Source organism: Paralichthys olivaceus, chromosome 21 (genome assembly GCF_024713975.1).
Source record: "Paralichthys olivaceus isolate ysfri-2021 chromosome 21, ASM2471397v2, whole genome shotgun sequence".
Classification (NCBI taxonomy): domain Eukaryota; kingdom Metazoa; phylum Chordata; class Actinopteri; order Pleuronectiformes; family Paralichthyidae; genus Paralichthys; species Paralichthys olivaceus.
Window position 1 is genome coordinate 17261446 of NC_091113.1, and position 26242 is coordinate 17287687.

General features: G+C 39.8%; 1 protein-coding gene across 2 annotated transcripts; it reads right to left on the bottom strand.

The window, feature by feature from the left end:
* Positions 1 to 4884: 4884 nt before the first annotated feature.
* Positions 4885 to 21196, bottom strand: LOC109627026 (zinc finger protein 518A). 2 transcript variants are annotated; one of them, XM_020083348.2, is made up of 3 exons: positions 20794 to 21196; positions 16225 to 16295; positions 4885 to 12872 (listed from the first exon to the last, which is right to left on the bottom strand). In XM_020083348.2, the coding sequence occupies exon 3, from the start codon at positions 12850 to 12852 to the stop codon at positions 8707 to 8709; it is 4146 nt and encodes a 1381-aa protein (XP_019938907.2). In that variant the 5' UTR covers positions 12853 to 12872; positions 16225 to 16295; positions 20794 to 21196; the 3' UTR covers positions 4885 to 8706. The 2 variants fall into 2 exon arrangements, with proteins under 2 accessions (XP_019938907.2, XP_019938908.2); XM_020083349.2 differs by having other exon boundaries at positions 20433 to 20934.
* Positions 21197 to 26242: the final 5046 nt, after the last annotated feature.

Genomic DNA, 26242 nt, shown 5'->3' on the forward strand with positions numbered 1-26242 from the left:
CTTGAGTCATGGAAAGAAGGTGGTCTTGGTTATAAATTGAAAATGTCAACACCAACACCAGGTTGGAGTGCTTACGATTTCCTCACTGTGCTACGAGAGTAATCCCAGCTCTCTTTTGCCTTAAACAAATGATTTGCATTGACGCATTCATGGATAGGCAGCGACATTCCTTTCCGGCTGTAATAGCTGAAACCCACATTTCAAATGTTTCCATGATAATAGCAATAACAATAGCATATGGGTTCTGTAGGCTATGTAACTTGAAGACACAACTACATGTTCAGTGTTAAGGGTTGTGAATCCATGACCATGTTTTGCACAAAAGCTTTTTCGTTTTTTTCACCCAGTGACACAACAGTTTGTGACTTATCCTTTGATAGCGTAGACTGACCACTTCATTTTTACAGTCCAAAGCCAAGAAACCCAGAGCTTAAAGGAAAATGTCCATAAATGTTTTGAGATGAAAAGTTGTCAGTCATCTCCTGCGTTTGAGCATCCCTAATGATGATGCTTCATGTAGAGATCTTCTCCATCCATCCATCCCATCCCCCACACAGTGCTCTCCTCCACAGCCACAGGCCACTGGCCTGAACCATTTCAGCAGCAGAGAAGTCAAAGAAATTATGCAGATGTCCCTGATGTGAACATGACCTATTTTGAAGCCCTACAGAGGCCTGCAGACCTGGCATTCTTCCTGCTGTGCTATTGCCTGCACCTGCCTACATGACATGACATGCTGTACACACAGTTAAAGATCACTGCTCCTACTATAGTATTTCATTGTATATTTCTGTACAATTACTGCAAGATTTCTTCACAAATGGCCAGTCTGTCTCCTGCACTGGGAATGTTTCTGCAGTTTCCCCACAAAGAAAACCATTTTTATATTTTCAGTATTATGTTTAACACGTCTCCTCAATGGCCACTGATGTAAATTTTAAATGGATTCCTACGGATTTAAATATTTAGGTATAATACTGACAGCCCTGCTGGAAAGGGGCAGGCTATAGGCCGTTACACAACAGGGGCTTAATGAATACATGACACAAAAGTGTGACTCACCTACATGTATTTCACATGAAAACTATTCATACTGACAGGGATGCAAATTTGCACAAGTCAAAATAGACTGGTATTATCCTGAAAATTAGGATTTTTACCTCCTAATGTGACAAAAGTTGGATACATCCATTTAACAAGATAGAAATAGAAAAGAAAAGTTCCACCGCTTCATACATGAGCTGGAGCACTACATACTGTGTAGTAGGATGTTGGTGGGACCTGCATCTAAGGAGGTCAACCATGACAGTAAACCTGAGTAGTTTTGAACAGGCACAGAGCAAATCTGTGCATGAGCTATTTTAGAGGGTGGGAAGAGTTTGAAGGAAAGCATGGAGAAATCTTAACGTGACATGAAGAAATGAACACTATATTTGAGCATTAGTTGGTTTTTAAGTGTATAAGTTACCAGAACACCCTCTGTCTAAGATTAATGCTTGAGTGCTGGTCATATCATCAGATTTTTGGTTGCATGGTCTGTCAACTGATCGTCAATTAGTGCCGAGTTGGATCAGATGGCGGAGGAGGCAGTAGTTGTGGTTGATCACCCAAATGTGTAGCGGGGGTGAAGTGGGAATGCCTGGCTGAGATCTCCAGAACACTAGAAGATCTTCTCATGCCTTCCAAGATAGTTTGAAGACATGTTGAAAGGCTCTATAGTCAACTGTTCAATGCTGTGGTCAGGAGGTCAGGAGCTGCTGGGGGCCCTGAAAATGGTTAGTCCATCTTCCTCAACAAACCTCTTCAATAATGCATGAAGGTTGGGGATAGTGCCCGTGGACTGGTAATATGCATTCTGCCCTGGTTGTTAAACAATCAATCAATTAATCTGACATCTTCTGCCTATAACTCTCAACAAAAGTAAGGAAAAACTATCAAAAACCCCTATTAACAGGGGAAAGACATAGAAACCTCAGAGAGAGACGCATGTGAGGGATCCTTCTGCCAGGACGGACAGAAGTGAAATAGATGCCACGAGTAACTGAGACCATCAACAAAATAAGAAAATTTACAACATAGATTCGAAGAAACAGTTTGAAACATAATGGAAAGTAAATGAAGTGAGGAGTTACTGTCAGTAATGGTAGAGCATCTGAATAGACATATTGTATATCAAGCAGTCTTGTAAATAATATGCCACGATCAGCTGCCACCAAGATCAGGATCCACCATCACAATCAGATGCCACCGCCACTATCAGGATCCACCATCGTGATCCACCATCAGCTGCCACCTTGACCATGGTCTACCACCACTTTCCGCGATCAGCTGCCAACACTGTCATGTCAATTGTGGGTTACTATTAACATTACATTGTTATGTTAGTTTACCTGATTTATGATTATTAAAGTGTTCCGACGAAATGGCTCAACAACGCATGCACAGTTTTTCATCAAACTGGGTGTGAACATAGACACTGCTCCAAAAAATGAAGGGAACACTTAAATCACACATCAGATCTTGATAAATTAATTCAAGTGGAAAATGTTTACTGATGTACATTCGATCAAAATGATGTAACAACGGTCAATGGAAACCAAAATCATTAACATTGAGGGCTGGATTCAAAATCATTCGAAAAATCAAAGAAAAAAAATAATATATCAGGGTGATCCAACTTATAATGTTACTCAGTACTGTGTATGGCCCCCATGTGCCTGAATGCACACCCAACAACGTCTGGGCACGCTCCTGATGAGTTGGAAGATGGTGGGGGGATCTCCTCCCATACCTGGATCAGGGCATCAGTGAGCTCCTGCACAGTCTGTTGCGGCACTTAGCAGCATCAGATAAACCGAAACATAATGTCCCATAGGTGCTCAATTGTATTTAGGTCAGGGGAATGAGAGGGCCAGTCAATGGCACCATCCAGGAACTCCCTAGACACTTTGCCACATGAGGCCAGACATTGTCCTTCACCAGAAGGAACCAGCGTCAGGTCTGGCAATCTCAGAGGATTTCATCCTGGTACCTAGCAGCAGTCAAGGTACCGTTGGCTATGACATGGAGGTCTGAGCGACCCTCTAGGACAGGGGTCACCAACCTTTTTGAACCTGAGAGCTACTTCATGGGTACTGAGTCATATGAAGGGCTACCAGTTTGATACACTCTTCTTAAATAACACATTTGCTCAGTTTGCCTTTAGTTATATATTATTATTAATGATAATTGATACTCATCTATGTGAAGACACTGATCACATTAATGATTTCTCACAATAATTATCAACAATGACTTAACAAGGGGGGAAACAGATAATATCAATATTCAACCATGCCTCCCCAGACCATCAGTGACCCACCACCAAACCGCTCACGCTGGATGATGTCACAGGCAGCATAACGTTCACCACAGCGTCTCCAGACTCTTTCACGCCTGTCACATGTGCTCAGTGTGACCGGCTCTCATCTGTGAAGAGAACAGGGCGCCAATGGCGGACCTGCCAATTCGTGCACCTCATGCTACCAGTAATGACAATGACACTAGCAGTACAGAAAACTGAAGAATTAGTAAGAAAGGATGAAGAGAGAGCAGCTGTCTGTGGCCACCACATGTAAAACCATTCCCTGTATGAGGGTTATCTTGTTTTTGCCTCCATTGCACCTGTTGCCACTTTAATTTGCACCAAAGCAGGTGAAACTGATTCTCAATCACTTGTGCTTTCTAAATGGACAGAATGATATTCCTGAAATTTAACTGACTTGCTGTTATACTGTGACCATTAAGTGTTCCCTTCATTTGTTTGAGCAGTGCATGGGATCTCCAGGTGATGAACTCTTGGAAGTGACAGATCAAACCTCAAGTTCAACAAAATAGTCATAAAAATACATTTTTCAAGATATCGCCACAAATAATAGATCTGGAGAGCATCCAAATCGATTATTGATGAGATGATTATTCCCTATCATTGAATATCCTATAAAACTGAAAGAAAATTATTGAAGTTTATGGTCAACTAGTTAAAAAATAATACATTTTGAATCTTAGGGGAATCAAATTTCAAATATCTTATGGAATTTAATTGTAGCTTTTCAGTCAGTTGGACTGGCATCTAAGGCCACACAAAACATTTGGTATTAGTTAACGATAAAGGATGGGTTATATTTTTTATATTTACAGTTAAAGCAGTGTACTATGATTGTTATGTAAGTATTTATCTACAAAAAAATCAACTCAAAGTTTATACATAAAATGGGAAGAAAATCTCAACCATGAACAGAAATCTGAAATTGACATTAAATGTCTCTTTAAGTGTTTTTGCTTTCGCTGAAACGATGACAGTTTGTTATTTAAGTCAGTCAATCTGTCGGCTCACTGTATGTTGTTTTTAGAGATTTCTTCTCACCTTCATTTTTAGAGCGTGACACCTCTTAAAGTTTCAACACAATAACAGCATGTGCTTTTAAAAATCCCAGTTCTGTATTGCGGTTCTTAAATCGTACTGTTTGGTTCGTATTGCTCTAAAGAAGGCTGTTACACTCAGTTTTGAAAACTAAATAGCCACAATCGAAATACCGAATCAGCATTCACACTATTGTCTGTTGATTTTCAGAACCGGATTAAAGATAAGACACAGCACCAGGTTTGTTTAGCTGAATGCAATAAAGAAAGAACGTCATGTGTCAGTCTTGTGCTGCCCTCATGTGGATCTTTTTCAGCATAATTTTCACCTCTGTCCTCAGGAATATTAACAAACTATATTATCACAACTCCTAGAGTCTCTTAAGTTCAGAAGGCAGACATGTAAGGTTAGAATTATAATATTACAAGTCGTGATCATTTATAAGTACTTATACGTACAAATAAAAATAAAGACCACATTCCTTCCATAAGGTATGTACATTTATTTGAGGAGAGTGAACCACTAAGATAAACAAAACAACACGGTACACATTGTCAACCTGCAAAAGGACATTTGAGGCACTTATAGCATGAGGAAAGATTTGAAAAAGATTTAACAGGCAGCTAGACAGGAACAGTTTACTGTACATCATGGGTTCAGCATTTAAGGGGAGAAACCTATAATGTGGTATGTTGAAGAGTAGAGCAACATCATCCCAACCATCTTATTGTTAACTTTGAATTTCAGACTCATACAGCTGACAAAATACCATTGTCTAGTAGCATATCCCCACACAATGAGCGGTGACAGCAGTGTAGAAAAAAGCAAAACAGATAAATGTGCTTATAACGTAGTAGTGGAGCCATGTGGATCTGTCTAAAACAAACAACCCATCAGAAACAAACTATGTTTGCATCCACTGGGCTGTGATCGAATCAGGCAGTCTGGCAGAGGTTAGTTACTAAAGCTAGGCAGGCTTAGTAACAGTGCACATGTCAAATTACTGCACCGAGTATGTATGTTAGGCTCATTTTTATCAGCCTTGTGAGCACCTCTATGGATCAAAACACAATCTTGACACTGTATTGGCATTAAAATGTTGAAATTACTTGCATTTTAGAAAATATAAATCTTAATCACATAAAAATTGCAAAGATGCAAGTATGAGTAACCTTTAGTTACTTTTTATCTTTTCATTTCAAGTATATTTGAGCAGTATTTTTAGATGTAGCCCTTGATAGTATGATTCCAAACATTTAAAAAAATCACCATGTGACTATTTAGGGATAGGAGATAACTTAAGTCCTCTAACCAAATCTAAAACACTTGGGATTTCAGACATTTTACAAGCTGGCATATTTAACTTGAATTGTAAAGGGTAGATTTTACAAAGGTTCTGATTGAGCTGGGCTGTCATCTTAAGGGATTAAAACATGGTTCTTGGAATGGGGCTTCATAAAGAACACAGGAGAGTTGGTTTTAAGGAGCTAGCTACCCTGGTTTTATTAAAGAACAGTCAATGTTCTGACAAATACACTTACTGGTTTCTATATTGGAGCAACATATAGAAATAGAAGACGGGTATTGATTTCAATACAGTACAGAGTTGGAGTTAGTTTATGGTTGGCATGGTTAGCAGGGGAAATGGCTGGCCTTTCAATGTCCAAAAATACACTTGAAGACACTTAAAGCTAACAGCTCTCCATGTTCCATGTGGCTTATTTGCCATTAAGAATTTAGGGATGGCAATTTGCTATTTTGGGGGAGTTATCTACTGGAACTATTTCTTGACACACACCGACCAGAGGCAGTGACTGAGCCTTGAGCCTGTACAGAGGTATAAAACCAAATTAAACTAACCAAGTGTATTCAGTAAAATATAGAACATCCCCTTAAGGAGAGCTTGTGAAAACAGCAGATGGACTGAGTAAAAGTCTCTCTAGCGACTCACAAATGAAGGGGCTCTAACATCGATGCTTAACCTATGGAAATGAGGAATTTATTTGATGCATTGTTTGAATCAACTTTAAAATGTCCTGCTGAGGTCACAACATCAGCAAGTGGAGGCTGCTGTTTAAAAAAAACATGACAAATATTAAAACATTTGCATGGCTTGCATTATTCAGTCAACTTTGCATATTGAACGGAATAAAACATTCATTTACACAGTTGGGTAATCATGAAAAACAGTCAACACATAGGAAGAAAAACGTCCATGTCCCGTTGCTGTTGAAAGTTTGAGGTGTACAATTGAAATAAATGTATGTACAGCATACTGAGCTTGATGACAGTGGCAGATTTACAGTACAAGATTAATGCAATAAAAGGGTTTAGTGAACTATGTGGATCACCTTCAAGGATCCTACTGCACCTATTATGTCTACAGAGCATGAAAACCAAAGATCAGTAACTTTAAATCACCTCTCCAAATGTTTAATATTACCAAGAAACTTTATTGGACTAAAACCAGTAAGAACAACTTTTCTGCATTTTTGTCTTGGGTCCATTTCACACAACTATCTATTCGTGTACAGGGTACATGTTTTCTGCTGTCACATTATGTGCTTAATGTACATTAAAATAGTATGAGATGTTGGGGTGATCCAGCCAGCCCCTCTCATCATAAAAGTGTTGTTTATCCTTACTCTAGCCCTAGCAGCAGTAACACAGGTTAAAGCATCAAAAATGCATTTTTACCATTTTCCAAAGAGCTTCTGTAGTGGCCCAAGTGGCTCATACAGCTTTATTTTGTAGCGGGTGGTAGAGTTACACAGGACTTGACATTCTTGGCTGCCCAGATGCTTTAGCTCAGCAGATTTGAACCGATCAAACATTTGTTTTGGTTTAACTCTCCCTGTTGGCAACCAAACCATGTTACAATATTAGTGTGATTGACAGTTTATATTCTCCCCATTTTAAAAGCATATTACTTTTCATTATATTAATTAAGAAGCCTTGCTGTTTGTCTGATGTAATTTCAACACTGCTCCTTGTACCATTTCCTTTCTTTGATTTTAAGAAATTGTTTTCACTTAGATGTTTTCCTTTTATTTTTTTTAAGTAATCACTGTTAAGATACTCCCGATGAAAAATGATACTTCCTGGAGGAGAATAATTTGCCTTTAATAACTTGTTTGATTTAAAAATGTACATTTGTTACCACTGATCACTTAAAATATGGGGTACTTACAGAAAATGTTTACCTCTCCAATAAGCAATGATTTCAATAATGCAACTATGTTGTCAACTGTGCTATCCAAAGTTTTGTTAACAGATATTACTTTCAGGTCCCATGAAAACACTTCACACTGACATTTTTGTAGTTTTAGATACAGATGTTCATGTATTTTGAAATTTTACATCCTGTAACTGCATCTACTGTGAAGAAACATCACAACCCACAAAATATTTTTAAAATTTTTAAGCAAATTCACGGGACAGATTTTAATCATTAGATTGACATTTAAATGTGACTGCATGTCTCACAACATGAGCACAAGCTAATAGCCTGAGCTGCTGGCAACAAAACTCAAGTTGAATGAAATTGCATAGGGTGTATTATGGGCCGATCTTCATTTGTCAAGTACTTGCAGTGAATAATGAAGCATCCCTGTGTAAAAGATTCAGTATTTTGCTGCTTGCCACATTTGGCAGACTAAAAACATTGCTATGAAAAATCTCAGCTCTGCCTATGACAAACACATGCTACAGGTTGACAAAATCCTCATTAGAAAACTAAACTACACCTGATAATAGTGTAAAATGGTATCCTGTTAATTAAAATTTACATAAAAGGAATTATTTGGACAGAACATTTTTTTACATCAAAAGCGCAAAACAATTGAACTTGTCAGTTAAGCTGTACAATAAAGTTTCCTGTCTTCGTGTGCAGGATAATAACATATACAAAAGTCCCTTAAACTAGGCCTATGCTTGTTTGATATTTATCCGCAAAAATGACAAATCAAATCAATATGAAATCACCTGAGTCATTTAATCCAACTAATATAACCTTTACTGATATTATCCCCTTTTGTAAGCCAGTGCTCCTACAACTCCTGATTACAGTGTACCATTTTCACAGTTCAATGTGACCTGTGCATGCATGATATAAATCATGCTACCAGTACATAAATTACCAGAATATGCACATATGAAAAGATAAACTATAATTCACCTAAGAATATTTATTGACATGTTCAGAACAAACATAAAATGGAAAGTCATAAAAAATATACAACATATATAATCTGTTCCACCTCAAATGGACAGAATATGTAGCCATTTGAAGGAAATGGAAAACTTTAAAACAGTTTATTCCAGTCTCTAGTTGCCTCCATGAGGTGCCGCTGGCCGTGGCCAATCCAGTCTTCTTGGCTGTTGAAGAGTCGACCACAAAACCAGCAGTCAAACACCACAGACTCCTGTCGACAACCTGATAAATTTTCCACTACCTCATATTTTTTTTTGCTTTTTTTCCTTAACTTAAGTTTCAGAAGGAAACGTTCTCGGACAGAACTTTGAACTGGCCGAGGTCTTGGATCATTGCCATGAGATGACACACCTTTGGTTGAGTAGTTCTTCCCTTGAGCACAAAGCTCAGAGAGTGCTTGCGTTGTTTTCTGACACAGAGAGACCTTAGTAACAGCACCTTTGTACCTGTTAACTACCTTCATGATATTGGCCACTTCGGGAATGTCAGCATCAGGATGATTGAGCACCACGACAGGTTGGTACCTTCGAGGACATTTGATCTGCTGTAGAGAACTGAATGGGGCAAGTCTCAGTGTCCTTTCAACTTCTTTGGCTACAGGCTTCCATAAGACAGCAGTCTCTTTCTCAGTCTGTACTCTATTTGAGAGTCTTCTTGCTTTATGCACACTTGCTGGAAGTTCGTCAAACAATGGTTTAATGCGCCTTTTCCTTTGGCTTGGAGGACGAATTGGCCTTGGGGCTAGAATAGGCTTCTCGGCTTCACACGGTTGCACCTTTACATTCAGTTCAGTGGGTGAAATACAAGATCCCCTGACACCTTTCTGTGCAGTATTTTGGATGGTGATCAATTTCTTGACTCCATTGGAGGCATTTGCCTTAGTTTTGTTTGATGACACCAGAAAACACTGGGTCTGAGGTCTGGTGGCCAAAAACAAAGGTTGACTGCTTGAGGTCGGAGCACCACTTGTAAGGAGGCTACCAGTAGGGGTGACAATTTTGAATATGAGTTTGTTTCCTGTGTTCTCACTGATTTGGCTACAGTGACTCCCAGTCTTTGCATCTTGATTGTTCAGAAGTAGGCCTGATTTGGAAGGAGAAATGTACCGGAGCAAGAAGGCTTGTCGACCAGGCTGCAGCGGGCTGGGTTTGTCTGAGGAGCTCATTGGCATGGCCAGAACTGGCCGTGAGTTCAGTGGGTCTTGTGAACTTGCCAGTCTGAGGCCAGGACTACCAGGGGTATGGACAAATGGAAGAGACCTTTGTACCAAGTAGCAAGTAGGCTTTGCCGATTTGTCCATGGGTGTATTATGTGGTGTGCTTGAAAGGAGTACAGGACCTTTAAAACCTGGGCTGTTGATAAGGTAGTGATTTGAGGAGGTACCAACACCTGGTTGAACAGCAGAGAGAAGAGCCTTCCCCTTTTCAGTTGCCCCTGCCTTTGGCGTTGATACACCTACTGTCCAGCTGTTTGGGGTTAAAGTTACACCAGTTTGGTTACTTGATTTTTCTGCTCCTTGCTTCAAGTAAGAGACATTAATCTGAGGATTTGTAGAATTGGTTATCAGTTTGAAGCCTGGAGTTGCCTTAGCTTGCACCGGCATGGCATATTGATTATCAGTAGTTTTCAGGAGTACTGGCTTCTTACCCTCGGCCAATTGAAGAATTCGCAGAGTTGTTTTTGTTTGTTTTAAAGAATCATTGCTGGCATTTGAACATGTTACTCTTTCCTTGTGAAGCTGTTGGGTAATGATTTCATCTGAATGTTCTTCTACAAAACTGGCAAAGGAAGTTATATTACTCTTTGACTCTGACTGTGTTTTTGATATTGGAATGCTGTCCTCTTCAATTTTGATTATATTAAAGTCTTGGAACACTGACTCAGGATTTTCATCTTCAGTGGTAGGATCATCAAAACCAGTTATGCACTTATCAACCTCAAAATCACTACCTGACACATTCTTCATTCTCTCCCGAGTTGTTACCCCTTTGCCCTTTTCAGTGAATGGTTCTGGAGACTCTGCCAATGTCAGGCTGAACTGGGATGATTCGCACATACTTTCCTTGTCAGATGGGTATTCAGACATATTGTCAAAGCTTTGGGAAGTGTTTGGTGAAGTACAGAATGTTTCCTTTGAATAATTATGAAAGGTAAATACTTCTTGGTTTGGTGAATTTTGATTGTTTTCGGTGCCCAGAGCACTTTCTCTACTACCTGGAGTTTGTGGGGATGACTCTGATGCAGGGACTGGATTTGATGACAGCTTTTTAAAGTTTTGCTGTCGATTTTTATGTTTATTCTCAGGACCAACACTATTAGTCTTGTCTGGAGTACTTAGACAAGATTGTTCATCATTTTCTATAGTGTGAAAAGAAGAGTTCACTTTGTGTTCCTCAGTAGGTTTATCTGTCACTCTGTCAGTCAGTGATAACTCACTTGCAGCTCCAAGGTTTCTAGTAGTTTTTTTGGAGACAGATTTGAAACGCTGTTTGTCCTGTGCAACTTTTGAAGGAGAAGATAAACCAGTGATATTACATGCTGTTAAAGTATTACTTATTTTAGAACTGCTACGGCCAGTTGCATCAGAATTAACTGTTACAGAGATTGAGTTACTATCAAATGCATTTCTCTCTAAGCATGTTTGACTTGGGTGATTTTGGTCCCCCATATGATCATTTGTCATGGAGTAGAAGATATCGGCACAAGCCGAAGACATTTTTTGTAAAGTAGCTTCTCCCTCAACATAATCTCTGTGTGGGGTGGAATCAAACTGGCAAACAGAGGTTTCTTCCTCCTCAATCTTTACTTTTACTGCCATAATATCATCTTGATCCACCTGTATGCAAGATTCAATTCTTGGTGAAGAACAATGTGACGACGAGCTCTTGCTATGAAAGCTATCCCCATTCTCAACAGAGTCTTTACTTTCATCCAACACAGAATTTTGTGCCAAGAATCCAACATCCTCTATTGAGGAATTGTTCTGAATGGTTGAGTCTTGTTTGGCTGTTGGGATCACTTTAAGGACCAAATGTTTTTTGCCATCAACCATTTTGAATCCCATCACTTTGGTTGTACAATTGGGAGGAAGAGAGATTTTGTTCTTGACCATCAGAACAGTTAGCGCATTAGGATTTGTGTGAATTGCAGCATCAGAGCAGGCAGAGTTGTCACATTCTGGTAACATTTCCGGTGTTGACTGTTCTGTGTTATGAGAACCTCTGCTCCAGTTTTTAGTGTCCTTTTTTGCAATAGTCCCTTCCACAAAGTGGTGCGCATCCTCTAATGACAGCTCAGGTTTGATTAACCTTCCGTTTTGGTTTGTAAAACTCCCAGAAAGACAGTTTAGCTTTGATATTCTCTGAACCTCCTGCACTTCAGAACTCTTTTTCAGCAACAGTTTTAAAGTTGCAGTTGCATTTGCTGGATTGCTGTTGTCTTCTATAGACTTCCAAGCCTTCCTTTTCTCAGCCTCCTGTTTGTGAACTGCTGAAGTGTGTTTTTTCAGGTATTCGCTTCGTGTTGCACCGTATCCACAGATCTGACAAGTGAAGGGAAATGTATCCGAGTGAGCTTTCATGTGCCTCTGATGACCTTCTTCGTTCAAGCTGATATGTCTGCATTTTGAACACTTCCAATGACTCTCATTATGATGATGGATGTGTTGTACGAATGTCCCTGCATCCACAGTAGTAAACTCACACCAGTCACAGTTAAACTGTCCATTTAGACTGTGACACATGATGTAGTGTCTGGTAAGCAAAAGCAGAGAGTATTGAACATCATCGTTGCAGAGCTCGCATGTAACTAGAGTATTTTTGTGCTCAATCCGATGGCGTTGGAGAGCAGGAAACTCGTTTGTGGAAAAGCCACACAGATCACAAGGGTATGTCGGCAGGGTTCCTTCATGAGCCGCTCGAAAATGTTTGAGGAGATCATTGGGGCTATATGTGGAATCGTCTTTACACACAGAGCATCCAAAACTCAGAATCTTTCCAGAGAAAACAGCCCCTTGCTGAATTTTGCAATGGCCTTTATTTAGTGCTTGTTTATCTTTCTTTGTGGAACTTCCATGCTCCTTGATGGAAGGTTCTTCCGCATTATTTAGGTGTGACACATCTGTCACTTCTCTGAAATGCTTATACACCAAGTCTTTTACCTTGTCTTTTTCTTCCACTATTACTGATATGCTGCAGTTTTTGGCAGAATCATGAGGTATTATGAAGTCTTCTTCCATAGTTGTAAATTTGCAGATATCTGTAAGAGAAGAAATCAAAGTTTTTAATAAAAACACACTTCGGAATCATTTGAAATCCATTTAAAACTACTGCAGAAGTATTGAAGAAGATCACAATGTATAATATATCCACTTAATTAAAACTATGCAATGGTGCACGACAACCTTTGGTTGAGAAGTATGCAACCAAAGGTGATCCAAATTAGTAAAGAGCAATTGGTGTCACACTGATTATGATTGACTACTGAAATTGAAGTTAAAAGTTTTGATCACTACTAATGGAGGTTTTGAAATACTTTATATGCCAGTAGAGAGAGAAGGAGAGAAGACAACAGATAAAAGAGTGAATCCGGTTAACACTTGGCAGATTCCAAATATGACTGCATCATCAATATGCTAATTTGTGTATATGAAGCTACACTCCATTAAAAGTGTCTCTTCAGCAGCTTCACAACAGTTTAACTATGGTTTCAATTACTTACTTTAGAACATGCACTGTCCAAACAAAGTATTCAGGGATTTGAGCTCGTCTTGTTTAAGTATTTCCCAGAAAATGCCAAAGAGCGGTGCAGCAATGAGTCAGAGATGTTTAAAAATAACCCAGAGTAATCTACCACAAATGGATAAATCAACATTTTTTTTAGACTGATTTGGAGAGCAGTGTTTCCACAGCAACTTTTGCAGGTGAAGATCAAGAGATCTTACTAGCACACACTGCTAAGCATGTTAGCTGCTTAAATCCTCACTCAGTCTCACGGTTGAAATTTATGTAGAACTCAGCAGCCAGATTATTCACAAAATCTTGTCAAATAACACCAGTTTTAGCATTACTGCACTGGCCGCCGATTAGATTTAGAATATTATTCAAATTTTTATTCTTTTCGTACAAGTCATCCGTGGCCAGGCCCCAGAGTATATTAAAGAGCTTTTAAACACTTATAGTCCCACCAGGCTCCAATGATCACTAGATGAAAAAATGTTTTGCCGTCCCATCAACACAACTGAAATCAAAGTTTTTTTCCCTCCATTATTAGATATTACTATTATTACATCTTATTACTTTATGTTTAAATAACTGAACCCATTATGTTTAATTTGATAGTTTTTCATAAATCTGATATTACTTGTTTTCTCATTATTCTGTATTTGTATTTATATAATTTAAGAGAAATACAATACATATTCCCTTCATATGAAGTTATCCTTACTTAGAATTCACCTGTTCTAATGCAGCATATTTTCCTTATAGCCCCATTTTATCCTATATTTAATATAAAGTTAAATCTGTATTATTTATAACAGTATCATGCTTTTACATATATTAATGTAAGGACACAGTACTGTATCTATGCTGTCATGTTCCAAATTGTTTCTAAAATACTCTTATTAATATTGCTATAATTATTATTATAACAAAAGAGAGCAATGGACTACAGTATTAATTATGTGTGGCCTAAACAAACAAGTAACTTTATAATTAATACAGAAGGGTCACTACATGGGTGTACCAGTTAGAGCTGAAGTCACATTCAACGTTTGACTAAATTCAGATTTTCTTATTGTGTTCTTAATCGTTGTTCAGGTGCTGTTAATGTCATCAGGAATATATTCATAATGAAAAAAGGTCAAATAATCCCACTGAACTTCCTCTAATGACCCTCAGGCGTAGAGGAAATGATGTTGGCTTCGCTACTCAAAGAAAGTCTAAATAAAGATAAGGACTGGCTGTGGGACATGCAGTCAAAACAGAATCACCGTGATTACAAGTGTCTTCAATGACACATTTTGCTCAGCGTGTTTACTGCCATGCTCCATTAGAATGGTTAGAGGAATCAAATTCCTGCAGTCAGAATACACAGAATACTAACCATGTATGTACATTCGCTGTGTTCAGATATAAATGGAAAGAAAAATTCAGACGACTTCTGCATTTACCTTGTTTGAGCATTTTCTGTCTCATACTGAAAGAGTGGGGTTCAAGCTTCCCATGTCGTCACCTAGGCAGCTTATTGGTGTCTGTCACCTTCACCTCTGACCTGATTGAGCCAGTAGCTTAGCTGCTGCCCTGTACTCTTTGATTAGACCCCTGCTCACGACCATGTGATGAACATGTACAAACGGGCCACTTTATAGGGCACGTAACTATCTGACTTGTTTACAGGTTCAAATGATTAACTCACCAGCATAAGGTCACACCAGCTTTCATTAGTTAATGTCAAACCCAGGGGTAAGTGGATGACACAGAAACATTTAAGTTGTTTGTTGGTTGTAGTGCTCTCTGTGGCTGACAAAGACCGCTTGTGGGGGGGGTCTATTGAGTCTATTAACACTTTACAAGTCTGAGTGAACTTCATAAGTGAGACACCTTCTTTTAATCTGATGACAGAAGGGTTGCAAGAGACAACTTAAATTGTAATTCAGTCATATCAGTTTAAAAACTCAATACAAGACATGCTAATCAGAGCTGCTGCAATAACATATTTTAATTTCTAGGAAGGAGCACGTCAGGCAGGAGTAGGGTGCATGGCTTATGTGTACTAACAGTGTGGCTTGTACGCAGTTGTTTCATGTGGTCCTTAAACAACAGTGTCAGTCCAATCATAGACTTCTGTGGAAGGTGCCCAGCATTACATGTTTGCACCCTATATACAGACCAGCAAGGTTGAATAACAACCCATAAATCCTGCCTTGAACAGACTGTGGAAAAAGGGAAGGCAAACAAAGTGATTCACACAACAAAGGAGTTGATTAAAATGTTTGGTGTTGTTGTCAAATTCTAAATACCATGATAAACAGTGTACCCACACACTCACACACACAACTACCTTCCATACAAATATAAAAGCTGCCCAGCCCAAGTTACAACAATGAAAAATGTCTTAGGATCATTTAAGTCTTTTCAGAAACACTGCTCCTGTTCATCGGATTAATTAACTGAACATACCATCAACACAGGGACAACTTTACTTTCAAAAAAATCTCAATGAAAAATGTTTTTTCCCATAATGCAAGTACCACGAATAAAAATTCCAATCACTTCACTCATGTAGGTAAAAAAAGCCCACGACTGAAACCAACAAACTTTCACCTTGGTGAAAATATGTTTTTTCTGACAAAAGGAGAAACTACATTTTCAAAAGGAAAAAGACTACAATAAAACTAGATGTACAACCGCAGTGATTATTTAATAATTGTAAAGATTGAGAGGACAAAAGAGCGAATTATCCTCTAGGCCAGTAAAATAAGTAAAATACAACCCAAACAGTGAGGTTACAACACATTAAACATGATCTGCACTCCTATCGGTAGTTATAGCTTCATTGCTGAGCTAAGAATAAATGGAAAAAATACATTTAACAAGAAGATAGTTACCTTTACTCCTTCAGGAAACATCAATACATGTCTACTTTGAAGAGCAGGAGCTTGTAGTGTGGCCACTGTGCCTGTAAAACAGAGGGAGAAAAAATTACTACTTTCAGTTACAAAGCCAGACAATTAAACTTTCCGTTCAATTATTACTGACTGCTAGTGATTCAAGCATGGAAACAGGAATTTGTGGAGAACATCTCGTCGAAGAAAATGATTCTCTTAAAATGTAATGTTATTGTTCAACATTACGAACACGAGAACCCTTCAACAGAATCCAGAGAACTCTGCTGGGCAGCATGCCACATCATTTTCACTATTTAGAAATAAAGCAGACTGCTGGAAACCTATGAAGTTACTGTGTGGAAGTTAATTTGTATGTGACCTATTCTTGCATTATATAACATTTTTCAAACCTTACGCAATTATTTAATAGACGCCTGTGTCAACTAGCATGATACATTTTGCAGGGAAAGACAGCAGCTAGTAGAATTGATGAGACTACATTCACAAAGTTAGCTCCACAGACAGAAAGACATGACCTGTGTGTGTTCCAAAATATCTACTGACATCAGTTTGAACATAGACAAACATTAGCATTGAAGAATTAACATCGTCATGTAAGAGAACTGCTTTATGACTGTGGTTATAGAGCCTCATTCACCAACATCTTCTTTCGAATTTTCTTAAATTTGTTCTTCAGAAATTTTGCAGAATTGTTTGCATCTGTGTTCTTATATTGATGAATGCCATGTCTGCTAGGTTGAGAGCATGTGCCAGTTTTTCACTGCTAGCATAGGTAAACGCCACGCCAAAGCCCATAAAAGGGCATGAGACTGCAGTGCAGTGTGCACACACAGAAATCATAGAAACTGAAAAGACTATTAAAGAAGCCAGGAATGATTGAACAAAGATGTTAAGACAGGGCAGTACCAGACTCAACCAGTACAAAAATAAAGTTATATTTTGTAGTGTCAGCAGTGGACATAAAATACCACAAACGATACATATAATTCAGCTACACGTTCAGTGAAAGCTGAATTGGGAGAAAGTCACACTGTAAAAAAAAATATATATTGTCAAACACAGAAGAGAGAGAAGGAAGGGAAAAGAAAAGGAAGGTGCACAGTCATGAGGTGGAGCTGCATATCATTGGAAACACAGCACTGCAGGTGAACCCTCAGCTGTTGGTGACTATTTTTGTGATTAAAAACCTCTTCAGTTTAGACCAAATATTCTGTGTGTGTGATCTCTTGTGTGCATTTCCATGCATTTAAAAAAATTCTAATGTGCACTGAAAATGTTCTTTTTTTCAGAAAAACACAGGCGAATGTCAGAATCTTCACAAAAACTGCGTTAGTGGGTTTAAAGAAAAAAATGTCCTCTTAATAACGGTTGGTGAATGAGGCCCATTATTCTTAACATTGTATAAGCACTCATAACCTGAAACTCTTAAGACATGTGAAACATAGAATATTATTTATCAGCCTCAAAGGAACAGTAACAGTGAGGCTGTCTGACCTGCTGTTTGTTCCTGTGCAACAGCTCCAGAGCTGGGTTTGAGCTAACAGGCAGGTTTACTTCTTGAGAGGATGAACATTTTTCCAACCATTACTTTTGTGATTGATGCAGTTTTAGACACAAATACAACTTTTCATGTTGATGAAATGATTTCATTAGCTCCACTTCTTTTGTTTCTTAACCCTCAATGTATGCGTATGACTGATTGCATCACACAGCAGTCTACGGCCATAAGAAGAACAATGTTTTTTTAGCATTTTGTCAATTTGAGTAATGAAGACTAAAGCCTAGTTAATAGCACATCACTCTAAGCACAATTTGCTGGTCGCAGACACATTTTGTAAGTCGCAAACAAAAGCCCCTAATCAGCATTCAATAGGCATTAATCGCTATGTGAGAACACTTCAAAGATGTAATTAGAGAGGCTTGAATTCAACTCCAACCCTCCACATGTCGGTAATAGGGGAAATCAAACAATAACCATGCGTGTGAGGGGCAGAGTAACACACATTTAGCAGGTTGGGTTCAGACGGAAAAAACTGAATGCCTGTCAGGTTCCAGTCAAGCTTGGTTAGTTTTGTATGGTTGGACTCGGCTAACTGGTTCCTTGGTAAATTCACATTTGATAAACTTCCTGACCTTTGTTAAAGGTACAGTGTGTAGAATTTTGTGATATCTAGTGTTGAAATGTTGCAGCTGAACACCCCTCACCTCAGCCTCTCCTTCCAAACATGAAAAAGAACCTGTGGTAGCTTCAGTTGTCATAAAAACCGAAAAGGTGTTTAGTTTGTCCAGTCTGGACTAATGTAAAAAACATGGGGGCCTCCATAGAGAGGGTCCCCTACATGTAAATAGAAACTATTTAAATATAAAGGGCCTTTTCTGGGGTGAAGAAAACTACAATTCATACAATTTAGATGAAACAAACAAGTGAAAACATCATGAGGATTATTCTACATTACATTTCTGCTAACAGATCCCTTTCACCTAAATGTTACACACTGGACCTTTAAAGAGCAGTGCAACCACTTCCCTGAGCTTCTCTACAGGAACAACACAGGACTGTCTCCCATGCAGTGGATGAGACGGTCCTTAACAAAGCAAGTACCAACCCAACATTTCCTACAGCTGCTGCTCAACACACCAGCTGGTTTCAAGTACTATAGCTTTTACAAACAAATGTTCCACCTTTTATATGGTACAGTCATCCAAGAAGTGTTTTCAGCATCCAGCAGCAGAGAATATAACATCCATCCTGAAAGATCTGATCTCAAGTGGACAGCTCTAGTTTTGTCTATTCACACCACTTCACTTATCAGCTCTATCTGCAAAAATCCACATAGATCTTTTCATTAAGACCAAATAAGGTTGTAAGTATACAGATGTTTTCACTGCCAAGGCGTGTGTGTGTGCGTGCGCCCAAAAGAAGGAGGAATAGGAGCAATGAAGCATATGCACCATTTTTTAAATTAATTTTCCTTTGTTGATCTCTGAGGCTGATCTATTTCTATTTCTCAAAATACTCTTCATACACAGTCTATGACCTGCCCTCTGAATGGACTCTGTGATTGAATTTTCATTGTCCAATCAAATTCTGGTGCAAAGATGTGGTCAAAATTCCGACTTGTAAAGTTATCCCCACAAACTGTGGAAACTTGTCAGCTCTGAATTTGACAGTTTTCTATGTACTGTACACAGATTCACACTGCCGTCGTGTGACCTCACCGCTATTTTTTCGTCATTTATTTTAACACTTTATCACACCGCTCCCTCTGGAGCTACTTAAGAATGTTTCTCTTTAGTTTTCCAAAACGTTTAGGCACAAAAAAAGATATTTGTGCAGCAGACTGCAGTTAACCGGCAATTAAAACACACCATCTGTGGAGCAGTCGTGTTGTTGTACAACCCAGCAACAAAAGTTTACACCTTCATCAATGAGTTGGCATAAATTCCATTTAACGGTGAGAGTGATGGAGGGTTGCCGTATCTGACTATCACATGGAGAAACACTTGTGAGTGAAGGATGGCATTTCCTGTGAGCCATTTTGAGGCAAACAGGCCTAATTACATAACATGCAACAGGGTCCACTCCTTGAACAGGCTGAAGGTTGACTGCCGCCGTCACCGCCTCTACTCCACTCCATACTTTTAAAATATTAATGTGAGCTCAGCGGACCTGCGTCGTCCCACAACTCCACAGGTCTCAGTCAGCTGTCAGCTCCTGTGGATCTGAAGGAAGCCATGTTAGAGGGGAAAAATGGCTGCCATCATTGTTTGACTTCTCTGCATCAACTACTTCAGTCCCCAAAAAAAAAACATCCCACTGCTGCTCACTTACATAACGTGGTGTCCATAACATACCTGAAGACAGGGTGGGACTGGTGGGAACACAGATCTAATTCAGCAACACGGAGGATGAGCTGTTATTGCTCCTAAGAACTGACTTCTGCTCAAAGTGGACACAGCAAACTCTGGGTGTGATCACAGTGCGCGGGGCTCAAGGGGATCACCTGGGCTGTAAACAGGTAGCTCGCTCCAGGCCCACCGCAATCTAACACGGGGGGCGCGTGGAACCGAGGCTTGGAGGTGAGGCAGGAAAAGTTGCATCGTCTCCAAACTGCAGCCACACACCGCTCAGCCTCTGACAAGAGGGACGAGCACAGCGCTGCAGCTGCAGCAACGTGGATCTCTACCTGTAAACAATTCACCATCTTCCTTTCCCGTAGCTCCACTTTTTCTTTTTTTCTTCTTCTTCTTCTTCTTCTCGCAGAGTGACTCGCTCCACAGTTAAGTTTGGTGGAGGCGAGGGGAAGGCTGCATCAGTGGGAGAATTACAGTTGCTGTGCACTCGCAGCGACAAAGCGGCCGAACAGAACCCTCGGTGGACCCGCGGACACTGTGGCAGAGTTCGAGCTCGGTGCGTGGGGGACGCGTCGGCCACTCCGGCGCAGTGTCACAGTCCGGGGACTTTAATGAGCAGTTATTTTACACCACAAATCAAGCCCCCACCCACGCCGAGACATTCAAAGTTACGGAAATTCTCTTGTTCCTTACTATGAACTCGGTGCAAGTTGAGGCGGCGTCCCGTCAACGTCCGACATCACGGAAACAAGGCTGGGGTTGAAGTAAAAAAAAAAAAACCCCGCACACATCAGAAACATTCGCCTTCCTTCTCTCCTCTCTGTGGAACCACAGCGACGGCGGCCATGACACTCCATCCGGGTACTGCCGTGCTCTTGACACTCATGTAGAAGCGGATGAATATGTGTTGCTTGTCAAATCCCAAACTAGTGCGTTGACGGACATTTCTGCGCGGAAAGCGCAATGAACGCAACTTTCACTGCGGTGGGGTCGTGTGGTGCTTCGCGACACGTCCACGACAAGCTGTCGGGGTTTACGCAGCATGAGTCCGACGTCATTAGTTGCTTGTGTCCATGTGTGTGTGTGTGTGTGCCTGCGTGTGTGTGTGTGTGTGTGCGAGGGGGCTCGGTGGAAGAAGAAGCAGTAGGAGCAATGGCGGATATACGCCATTTCCTTTTGGCTGTGTTCACACATTGCCATGTGTTGATGTCCTTTTGCTGATGTGCGATGCTGATCTATGTGTTTATAACTCTGGACACCCTACACACACAACCTATCACCACCCTGTCTGTCTGCTGGACACACACACACACACACACACAAAGAGACAGACTAACAGTAATGGAGGACGTCAGGCTCATACACTGTTCACATACACCCAACACTTCACAGTAGCCATAATAATCCATTCATAATAAACATTTGCCCTCAGTGGACAAATGAATCAATTAAACGTGTCAGATGTTTATGTAGATATATGCCATGATATCAGTTTGCACAACAAACTGCTTATATGTGTGTCATAGCCTATATAACAATAACAACATAATAAATATCTAAAAAAAAAAACGATTCTAGCTATTTAAAATCACAATCTGGTCTTTTGATGACGTCGCACGGTTTTATCAGCAGGTACATTCCTGCCATTGGCTTAAAAGCTTCATAATACAGAGGGGAAAAAACGGAAACTCAAGCAGCTTCGATTCAGTGAAATTGAATTTGCTGATGAATATCACGTGATGTGACACAAGGCTCCAGAGCATCCAGTAAATGGACCTGATGAGGGAACTCTGAGTTTGTGGTTATGGACGCTCACCCAGTCAGCAGGCACGTTTAAGGTGTGGAACACGTGAAGCGGCTTCCACACACCGCTGGGGATTAAACTACAGTGTTTCAACAGTGGCACAGTACAGGATTAGACAGGCTTTCTGTTCTCCTATACTCTAACGCAGGGGCTCAGTGGTGACCTTATTGTCACCATTTATATGCTTTATATTTTAGAAAATGGTTCAGAAAAAAAGTGCTATTGACACGGTTAAGTGTATTGTTGAGAGTAACAGAGACATTGACGTGATGAGAGACGTGGCTCGGTATTTACATTAGCTGTAGTTTTAGAAAAACTGAGACACGAGTCAATATTGAATTATTTCTTTTACATATTTGTATTTATTATATATTATATTTGATTACCTTTCTCGTTGATCTAACCCAGTTTCTGAATTGATTTCTATAAAGGTTAAATGTCTGAACAAACAAAAACTGAAAACACTCAGGAGGTAGAGCGGGTCACCCACTACCCACAATGTTGGGGGTCGAACCCAGTCTCCCCTGCTCTGTGTGCTGAAGTGTCCTTAGGCAAGACACCGAACCCCAAATTGCCCCTGACAGCGGTGCCCCTAGACGCACTGTATGAAGGTGTGTGTGAACTGCAAATCATTATACTGTGTTCAGTTTTCTGACTGGTTATGAAAATGAGAATAGCACTATATAAAAACAGACCATTTACCATTTATCACCCAACTTTGCCAACTGGTGAGCATTGTGAAGGCTTTAGGTGTTAAAGGTACAGTGTGTAGAATTTAGTGATATCTAGTGTCAAAATGTTGCAGCTGAACACCCCTCACCTCACCCTCTCCTTCTAAACATGACAAAGAACCTGTGGTAGCTTCAGTTGTCATAAAAACTCAAAAGGTGTTTAGTTTGTTCAGTCTGGACTAATGTAGAAAACATGGCAGCCTCCGTAGAGAGGACCCCCTCCATGTTAATATAAAGTATTTAAATATAAAGTATTTAAATATAAAGGGCCTTTTCTGGGGTAAAGAAAACTACAATTCATACAATTTAGATGAAATGAACTAGTGAAAACATCATGAGGATTATTCTACATTAAAATTTCTGCCAATAGTTCCCTTTCACCTAAATCTTACACACTGGACCTTTAAAGTGTCAGATATTTCCCTCAGGATGAAGAACAAAAGAGAGCGAATGTTGGACTCAATCAGTCGGACCACTCCACCACTCCACCTGCTAGATATGAAAGAAGTCAACTGTTGTTGTTGAAACATCATGCCTTACATGATACATGCTGGTCCTGCTTATTAATGATGCTGCCCTCTTGTGAGTTTGAGTCCAGGCTCATGTGAGGAGAGAGGAATTAAGAGAGCATCTCATCTTTCCACTTAAGTGCATTCTGTTGTCATGTCAGCCTCGGATGACAATGGCACAGTTGGTTCATAGCTGGATCAGCTGTCACTCTTTGAGTTTGTATTTTCACAAAGAATGTGTTGTGCAAGGATGCATTTTACTGCAGACAGCTCAGAAATGTTGTGGTGTCCTTCACTGCGCCAAAAGTACAGTTTGGGAACAAATTAAATGAAGATGAGTTTTAGGTTGTTTTTTTTAAGATTCATGTCTATAGCCGTTTTCAGACAAGCCCTACAGCTAAAATCATATGCACAACGCAGCAGGAGGTTTTCTTCACAGGTCCGTTCAAAACAGCATCAAATCCTCTGCAAGGTCAAGGTAAACTTTATTATCCCACAAGGGGAATTTCATGTGATCATACACGTCTCAGTTAAAACACACCATGCATGCACACACAGTCACATACACCCATACACATAATATCTTAAGCTATAGGCCTACTAACAAAATAAAATGTGCAAAAAGATAGTGCCTCGTATAAGATATACAATCTAAAAGTGCAATCAGAATACACCAAATACAGCAGCATATTCAATATACAATCTAAATGTTCATCTCAACATACCACATCCAATATTATATATATAATATTAATGTGTTGTTTGATGATAGTGCAGGAGAACACTCTCTAGCAACATCAGTTCAAAATCTCCCATAGGTATCCACTGGGTTGAGATGTGGGGACTGTGAAGGTCTCAGCATCCGAGTCACTTCATTTTCAAACCGCCAGTGAACTCAGGCGCCCTGCGGATGAGGGGCATTGTTTTCCTGGGAGATACCACCATTCCCATCAAGATAGAAATGTTTCATCATAGGATAAAAATGATTAAAAAACAGCAACTTTGTATTTTAATTGCGGTGACGCCTCCCACTAAGAAGACAAGTGGACCCAAACAATGGCAGTAAAAAGCCTGGCCTGTATTGTTCTCTTTTTTCCACATCTCTGTAGATCATGCAGGGTCTGGGGTTTTCACTCTACTGAACTCTCATATGTGTATTCATCTTTGCAATGACGGGTTTTATTTACTGCAGATTGTTATAATATCCCTCTGTATGTTAGTGTTGACGGACTGTTCTTATGGAAAGTGTGATCACATCCTGCATTGACTTTCTCAATCATCTGGGGAAGAGTTGTTTTTGTTTTTTTCTATAAATCTCGCAGAAATGCACGAACATCACAATCATCAAAGGTGTACAACCCATCCTGACCTCTTTCCCATTGAGCTGATGCAGATGTCACTTTAGTCACTGCAGCCAGGTGAACATCTCTGTGACTGAAGCTCCTGCCCTTCACACTCCTGACATTAAACCATAATCAGAATCAACTGGGCTTTTTCAGGATTGTTACTTGCTAAATTGTTCCATGCAGTGGAACTGTGTGGAACCATCTGCATTTATTGTGTGTCTCCACTCATTTATCCTGGTTTTACCTGTCACCCATCTGTAGCTCTGCATGTTCCTGCTGAAATCAACGATTCTGTAGTTTGCCTTTATTTTGTTAACAGATTGACCAAAGCAATACATTTAGGAATACTTCAAGTTAAGATGGTAAAAATGTCAGATCCCTTCAGCTATCGTCTGGTGATAAACTAGTCTCTGGTTGCAAAACATTTTGTTTGCTATTTAACAGCTATCTACATGAATGCAAATTAATAAATAAAAAAAGAATTGCTGATGTACTTCGGTCCAGGTGCTTTGCCTCTCCACATGGACTGTTCACCTGCGGGCAACTAAAGCCCACTTACACTTGATTGGTCAAAGTAAACGGAAACCAGAAACCAAAATCTTGTACCTTGTATCTGCACATTCAAATGCAGAATCTATTCATAGAGACTATCATGGTAATGTTCTGTATTTTGCAGCGTATACGTTTAAAAAAGAAAGGAGAAGTTTTGTTAAAGCAGTATATATCTCTATGACAGGGGCTTTTCAGCCAAGACTCTGAACATAATGTTATTCATATCCATCCATCCATTCAATATCCATACCACTTATCACAAGGCTGTGGGAGAACTGCAGCCAATCCCAGCTGACATTGGGCAAGAGTAAGTCACATACTGGACAGGTCCCTGGGCCATCACAAGGCCAACATACAGACACGTAGGGGCAATTTATAGTCTCCAATGTGTGTTTGGACTGTGGGAGGAAGTCAGAGTAACTATATATATATACATATTACTCTCTCTCTCTCTCTCTCTCTATTAGCAAACAACCAGTTCTAAAATATCAGCTGACGAAAGGTTAAAGTGTTCATACCACTGACCGTATATAAAGGTTCATACCCACAGGTACAGTCATTAACTGATGCCATGAATACCACTGCTGCAATACCATGGGGAAGGAAGAACCACAGCCTGTTGTGATCTAAACATTTCCCTGATGCACCACTACAGCCACAATATGGTATGATATTGGCGGCAGAGGTCAGTGAGTTTGGCGGCTTCTCTGTTTGGTGAGAGGGCAGTGGTCTCACCCTGCATACAAGGCATCTGATCATTCTCAAACACTTGCTCTCTTGCTGAGTGCATAGCACTATACTTGAATAGGACAGTTGCACTGGTCGACGTTCCTGTCACAAGATAATGCTCACTGGAAACACTGGACCAGGCTTGAGAGAGAGAGGACAGCTTTGACACATAATTCGTCTATGATGTAGATGAAAGAAAGATGAGCCTTTCTTTGTTGCTGACTATTTACTACGCACTGTAACTTCTGCCAAACAGCACACTGAAAGAAAATGTAATTACAGGCTGGCAACTGAAACCAAAGCCATTGAACACCATGTTCTACAGAGCTGCAGTCTCGTCATGTGGAATTTTGTTTTCTTTATGTAATGGATTTGTATCAAGACATACTTTCTTCTTTCTTTCTTCCATTTGTATTTCCACTATCACAACATACATTGTCTCAAGGCACCTCAAGTTCGAGACCTTACAAT